This window comes from Clupea harengus, chromosome 21 (genome assembly GCF_900700415.2).
Source record: "Clupea harengus chromosome 21, Ch_v2.0.2, whole genome shotgun sequence".
NCBI classification, from domain to species: domain Eukaryota; kingdom Metazoa; phylum Chordata; class Actinopteri; order Clupeiformes; family Clupeidae; genus Clupea; species Clupea harengus.
The window spans coordinates 5942209-5949708 of NC_045172.1; the positions used below are offsets into that span (position 1 = coordinate 5942209).

The 7500-nt window shown below is 44.4% G+C and overlaps 1 protein-coding gene across 2 annotated transcripts in view; it reads left to right on the plus strand.

The window, feature by feature from the left end:
* Nucleotides 1-7500, plus strand: part of grip1 (glutamate receptor interacting protein 1) — a 125822-nt gene that overhangs the window by 108555 nt on the left and 9767 nt on the right. For both annotated transcript variants that reach the window (XM_031558182.2, XM_031558183.2), the window contains exon 20: nucleotides 4967-5171. In XM_031558182.2, coding sequence (XP_031414042.1) covers nucleotides 4967-5171 — 205 coding nt within the window. The remainder of the gene's footprint in view (nucleotides 1-4966; nucleotides 5172-7500) is intronic.

Below are 7500 nucleotides of genomic sequence, written 5' to 3' on the forward strand. Positions count from 1 at the left end.
GCTACTCTACCCACACCATAGTAAAGGAGCACCAAGTACATGAACACATATCACCAGGGAAACAACAGGCTACTATTATCATCAATTAACCACAGACCTTTGTCTACACACCCGTTTGAGAGAGAGAGAGAGAGAGAGAGAGAGAGGGATGAATATGAGACGGAAGGAAGGAAGAAAGACGGAGAAAGAGAGTAGAGAGAGGACGACTGGAGTGGTAGGGACACAAATCACAGGTCATCCGCCATCAACAACACCTTCAGCACTCAACATGAGTTAAGAGGTGGGAGGGGCAGAGAGGAAGGGAAGATGACAGGGAGAGAAGAAGGAGAGGAAAAGAGAGTGACAGTTAAAAGAGGCACATAGGAATGGTAGGGACTGGAATAAGCACTGCAGTTCTGCGTCAGAGAGAGAGAGAGAGATGAAATGGATGGAAGGAAGAAAGAGAAAGAAGAAGAAGAGGACGAAGGTGGAAAGAGAAATAGTAGGAAGTGGTCTACCACTGACAGCACCTTCAACATCGGGTCAGTGGAAGAGAAAGACTGTTAGAGGGAGGGAGGGAGGGAGGTAAAGAAAGAAGGAGAGAGTGACAGATTGAATGGAGAGAGGCAGGCCTGGTAGGGACTTTTATCACAGCTCATCTGCCACTGCCAACCCTTTCAACACTCACCCTGAGTTGGAGAGAGGCTGTGGAAGAGAGGGGGGGGGGTAAAATGGAAAGAAGAAAGAGGCCAGGAAGAGAGAAAAGAATGACAGAAAGGTGAGTGTTAGAGACCCAGACGACAGCTTCTCATCTCAGTAGGAACAGATTCGGCCCAGGTGTGACACAGAATTGCCATCTCCACACCAGATGCGGGCCAGGCGCGGGCCAGAACTGTTCCAGAGTTGCTGTGTGAGGGACATTCTTCTCCTTCCACACCGTTCTCTGTCAGTGGACAGCACTTTAGGGAACCGAGACGACCAGACACCAGTCACTTCATCAGCACAGCACTAGACACACAGAGGAATGGAGAGACAGTAAGAAGAATGGGACAGAGAGAGAATGGGGGGGGGGGCGTACGTGGGTGTTGAAAAGAGAGATGGAGAGATAGAGAAGGACAGAGGAATGTATTAATGAGTAAAAGATGTGTGTGTGTGTGTGTGTGTGTGTGTGTGTGTGTGTGTGTGTGTGTGTGTGTGTGTGTGTGTGTGTGTGTGTGTGTGTGTGTTTGTGTGAGTGTGTGTGTGTGTGCATGTGAGAGAAAGAGGGAGGGGGAAGGAGAGTTAGATGTGGATTAAGATGTATGGAGAGGAAGAAATAGAGGAGAGCTTATTAAGGAACAAATGGTAAATGAGAGAGTATTAGATGAAATAATAAGTGTGTGTGTGAGAGGGAGAGAGAGAGAGAGATGGAAAGAGGGAAAAAGACAAGGACAAGAATACATTAACAAATGAAAGCAGAGCAAGATGCAGAGAATGAGATAAAGTAATGAAGGGGAGAGGGAGAAAGAGAGGGAGGGAGGGAGGGAGAGAGAGGGAGGCAGGCAGGGAGGGAGAGCAGTGAATGTAGAGTCTCGAGTTTTCCCATTTGCAGATCCTCACCTATTGTGATTTAATGAAAAAACGTGGACAGCCAACACACAATACACACACACACACACACACCCGCACCCACACCCACACCCCCCACACACACACACACACACCCACACACACACACACACACACACTCACACACCACACACAGAGACCTCTTCCTGCTGCTGTGTTAAATTGATGTATAGACATCATTATTCAGTCAAAAAGTACACCATAATACTAGCATCCGTTCCTGGGAGACGAGAGAGAATGAAAGCGGGTGTTGGAATAGAGAGAGGCTTTTACTCCGCTAAGTGGGAAATGATTTCCTAACGTGCTCAGGGTAGAGCATTACAGGGTTTCGTCAGACAATGTATTTGAATCACAATTAGCCGTACACACAGGCAAACACACTTCCACAGAGCAGCGCACACAAAAGCCTCCTGGTCAAGTTTGATCACTCCGGTCTCTGAGTAAATATAAAGGTGTGTGTGTGTATAGTCGAGTGTGTATTGGTGTGTGCGCGCTTGAGTATCTGAGCGAGTGTGTGTGTGTGTGTGTGTTTGTACTGTATGCGTATACTTTTTGTTATACAAAATTCAGGTGTTCTGTTAATTTAGAGGTCTGTCCATAATTGCTTCCTTCCTTTGGAGGTCAGGGTATTCAGTGTAGTCCATTAAAAATCTCATTTCACACACACACACACACACACACACACACACACACACACACACACACACACACACTGCCGAGCATCTGCAATATGTGTATAGGCAGACAAAACAGACTAGTAATTACAATAATAACGACCTGGGTCTTTTTCCTTTTGATTCTCAGAATTGACCCAAAGACTGTGTGGAATGTCCAATAAACTAAGCTGTAATGCTGCAAAATGGTGTTTAATAGCACCATTTCAGACGCAAAGCACCGAATGCACTTGGCTTATCAGTAATCTAGTCAGTAACTCACTCGCTCACATACACCTACGCCCCTGAAGACACCAGGAAGCACTAAGTGATGTAGTAACTACATTCAATGTGTCAGTCATGTTTCTCCCCATCGCTAAAGACAGGTGATATAATTAGCCCGGTTGTTCACACAGATTGTGCAGTTGCTGATCCAGTTGAAAAGAGAGAGCTGGTGATAATCAGCATTGGCTCATTTACTCTGAAGGCGTTTTTCGCATCACTGATTTTAAAATAAGTGTTACTAATTCACTTTAAAATAGGTGTCTCTAACGGTGGGTGTCCACGGCACAAATGACATGCGTTAAATCGCTATGCGTAAAGGGGGGCGTGGTCAGGAAAATCATGTTTGGCTGTAGCAATTGATTGTTGTTTACTTTGCACATGAGCACATTTTGGGACGAATGATCCACTCCAATATTAGCAATCTCAGTCACTACGCGGAGTTTGAGTATCTAATCATGTATTTAATGATGACTTTATTGACAGCACAAAACTGTGGGTGCTTCCAACATAACCGCGAGCGCTAAAAAGCAAAGCCCACCTGGCTATCCCTAGCAAAGCCCAACTTTGCTACAGCCAAACATGATTTTCCTGACCACGCCCCCCATGCGACTTTACGCATAGCGATTTAACGCATGTCATTTGTGCCGTGGACACCCACCGTAAGGGTTGTTTTATACCTACTACCTAATACTCCGCATAGCCAAATGACGTTTTAAACCCTGTGGGGTTTTGGAACACAGAGACGTCCATGCAACGGTAGAACAGACACGTCAGGAACCAGCTGTGAAGATGGCCGCCATCTGTAGACATGATGGTGTGCTGGTCCATTCTGGTGGACACTGGAGAGGGGACCTCACAGCTGGCTGCTCATTTCTACACAAGACAGGAGGAGCTATTTGGTATTATTTCCAACCATAGAACAAGCCTGAACCACAATGACAATAAAAAGCACAATTTTGACAAAATGTTACCAAATTCTGGCATTTGTGGACATTGTGTATTTGTATTTTCAGATGGTATAAATAATAATAACTAATAAATAATGAATCGTAAATGGAATGGAACATGAGCACACAAGACAAAAGTGCTTGGAGCAGTTTTAAAGATAGTCACAGGGCTTATTAGTCATGTGTATGTGTGTGAGGGAGAGAGAGAGATGCTCTGTGTGTGTGTGTGTGTGTGTGTGTGTGTGTGTGTGTGGCTCAGTCAATTCAGCCTCCTTCCTTAGCACTGTCTGTCATCCTCAATCAGTTCTCACTTATAGGGGAGATAAATTTCAGTCTTTCGGACATTTGCAAGCGCAAGGCCATCCCTCCCTTTTGCCCTGGCCTCCATCTATTCTTTGTGTGGGTGTGTGTCTCCTTCATCTCTGTTTTCCGTTTCTCTTCCTCCTCCTCGGTCTCTGTCGCTCCTCTCCTCCCTTCTTCAGTTACTCTCCCTTCCCTTCCTCTCCCCTCATCCTCCTCTCCTCTCCCCTCCCCTCATCTTCCCCTAGTCAGAGTACCAACAGGCCTACTGAGGCACTCCTTCATGTTAGACGGTCATCAGGGAGTGTGTCTGCCACTGTACCACCCCTCACACACACACACACACACACACACACACACACACACACACACACACACTTACCTCCACTCCCCCTAAGCCATGAGCAGACACATGAATCATAGATGTTTACACAGGCAGCAACAGCCCCAGAACTCTTTCCCTCTCCTCCAGCTAAATTATAGATGAGTATGCATTAAGGAGCATTAACTCAGGCGCGTGTGTGTGCGCGTGTATGTGCGTGTGCGTGTGCGTGTGCGCGGGTGTGTGTGGAGAGTAACAAATCCAGAGAAGGGTCTTAGGGGATGGATGCACAGCAGTAGTCCCCCATCTGCCCCCTCTGGAGCTCCTCTGGTCGGCAGAGTAAAGGACAGGTGAATGTCAGACACCATGTCTCATACCGTTGTTAGAGACGTGGGTTACCTGGACCCAGCGCATCACCAAATATGAGGAGGAAGGAAAAGAGAGGGAGAGAAAGAGAGAGAGAGCATACATGTGTGTTATTTATATAATTATTATTGTGTTTGTTTTTGCTTTGGCTGGTTTTCAGATGGTCATGCTTATCACACATATTTGAGTGGGAGAATGTGAGAGAGAAATGATCCAACGGAAATGCCCCTGTGAATTACTCAGTGAACGATACACTCTGAACAAAACCTCCGAGGTTCATACGCAGTCCTGGCTCTGTACTTGTGAAACAAAGTGTCTCGGAGTGAGCTATACACTCTTCCAGCCAATTCACACGCTTCAGGAGCACGGAAGGGAGGGGTGTCATTTTATTGGCTGTTTAGCTCAAATGAACAACCTTTGGCCAGAATCCCAGACTGCACCTCTCAGTGTTGCTCCCTGGTGCCTAACCTGCTGGTTGTCTGTGTGTGTGTGTGTGTGTGTGACAGCTCCTGCAGGCTTCCAGGCGTCGGGCTACAGCTTCCACAGCCACGAGTGGAGGAACGCCAAGCCCAGCCGCGGCAGCTTGTCCCCGGGCAGTGGCAGCGGAGGAGCTGGAGGTGGCGGCGGCAGCACCAGCCGGCCCCGTGCCAACAACATCCTGCAGGACCTGGGCCTCAGTGACGATGAGTGGGAGAGACCCCTCACCAGCGGGTAGGAGACCGCAGACCTCAGCACAGAATCACACTCAGCATGGCAAACCTACTCAACACAGTAACCTACTCAACACCGCAGCCTACTCAATACAGTAACCTACTCAACACAGTAACCTACTCAACACCGCAGCCTACTCAACACCGCAGCCTACTCAATACAGTAACCTACTCAATACAGTAACCTACTCAACACAGTAACCTACTCAATACAGTAACCTACTCAACACAGTAACCTACTCAATACAGTAACCTACTCAACACCGCAGCCTACTCAATACAGTAACCTACTCAACACAGTAACCTACTCAATACAGTAACCTACTCAACACAATACCTTACAAACCATTGCACTCAATACAGTAACCTACTCAATACAGTAACCTACTCAATACAGTACCTTACAAACCATTGCACTCAATACAGTAACCTACTCAATACAGTAACCTACTCAATACAGTAACCTACTCAACACAGTAACCTACTCAATACAGTAACCTACTCAACACAGTAACCTACTCAATACAGTAACCTACTCAATACAGTAACCTACTCAACACAGTAACCTACTCAATACAGTAACCTACTCAATACAGTAACCTACTCAATACAGTACCTTACAAACCATTCCACGCAATACAGTAACCTACTCAATACAGTACCTTACAATACACATACACATTTTATTAGTAGGATAACCCCCTTGAGCTGAACCGTCTTGTTCTCGTTAAGGGGGCCCTTGACACAAATAGACAGAAAATGCAATACACAGACAACAGCTCTCCCAGGCCTAGCCACTCTCACATCCACTGGTTCCCCTATGATGCCAAAATACATACAGTCAATGTACACATACAAAGCTTTATACATATATTACCATTAACATCCACCTACACGTAAGAAATAAATGAATTCCAGTGTCTCAAGTGTAATTAGGAGCAAGAGCAGGTTTCTTGACGATAAGTAAAAAGAGATAATTTAAAGTGATGGAAAGAGGTAATAGATCTGAGTGAACTGGGCAGATTATTCCAGCCCGATGGAGCTTTAAATTTAAAGATCCCTCGCCCAATTTCTTTTGAAATTCTAGGAACAAAGATGCTTGGTATGCCTTAGACTACACAATGACCTACATGGAATTAAAGATTGCTTTAAGTAAAAAGGATGGTTAAAGAAAATGCATTTCGAAATAAATTGCAGCCAATGATATCTTAAATGTAATTGTTAATCAATTTAGTGACTTACATATGATGGGTTCAAAAAGGGCACCTCAGAATAAGCCTACAGAGACTATTACAAATACAATTTAGAGGACAAAGATTTATTTCTGAAGTGTAAATCTAGAACAATACAATATTCTCAGAGTCCAATTATTTTCTTTATGACTGAATTAATATGAGGAGTGGTGTACCATCTAAAAATGTAATTGACCAATATTTGGTTTGATACCCAAGACCAGATGTAGCAGCAAACAACATCCCGTAGGACTTCTTGTTATTCATTATTAAGTTTGTTAAAAGAAAATAAGTTTGAAGAAACATGGAGCCACTCCTCCTCCTCTAACACCCCTATCAGCTCTGTAGGAAACATATTTGTCAAATTGGATTTCTTCATCCGAGATATTACCATTCAACCATGTCTCTTGAGAATGTGTAATTACACTAAGCTTATTATAAACAAGCCAGGCTCCTAAGAGATCCATTTTTTGAGGTAAGCTCCTAATATTCAGATGAATAACATGTAGACCATTAGTATACAGAGATGGAGAAAATAAAGAGACATGGTATTCACTTAAGTACATCAACAGACAATGTCCTGGGTATATGAGGAAAAACAAGACAAGAAGAGGGGTAGGTAGCGAGAAAGAAATACGTGCACACACACACACACACACACACACACACACACAAAGATTATTACAAACTGGCACAAACAAACAAAACAAAAAGGCAAAGCAAAGCTTGGTCTGCAAGTTTAACAGGGGACAATGTGATTGTGTTGCTGATTTAAATGACCCTAATTAATTGGGAACAAAATATTGTCACATCTAATATTCAACCTTCAAATGGTCATGAACAACCATGGGCCTATAGTATGCAAAACCACTATGGAGGTAGAGGTAATACCATAGTTACTCTAGTATAAGAGGATAAAAAGACATTCCACAATCATTCACATCCCATCAACACCATTACATTCAACACAATAACCTACTCAACACAGTACCTAGCAATACACCATTCTACTTAACACGGTAACCTAAGCAACACAGTACCTAGCAATACACCATTCCACTTAACACACAGTAACCTACTCAACACAGTACCTAACAA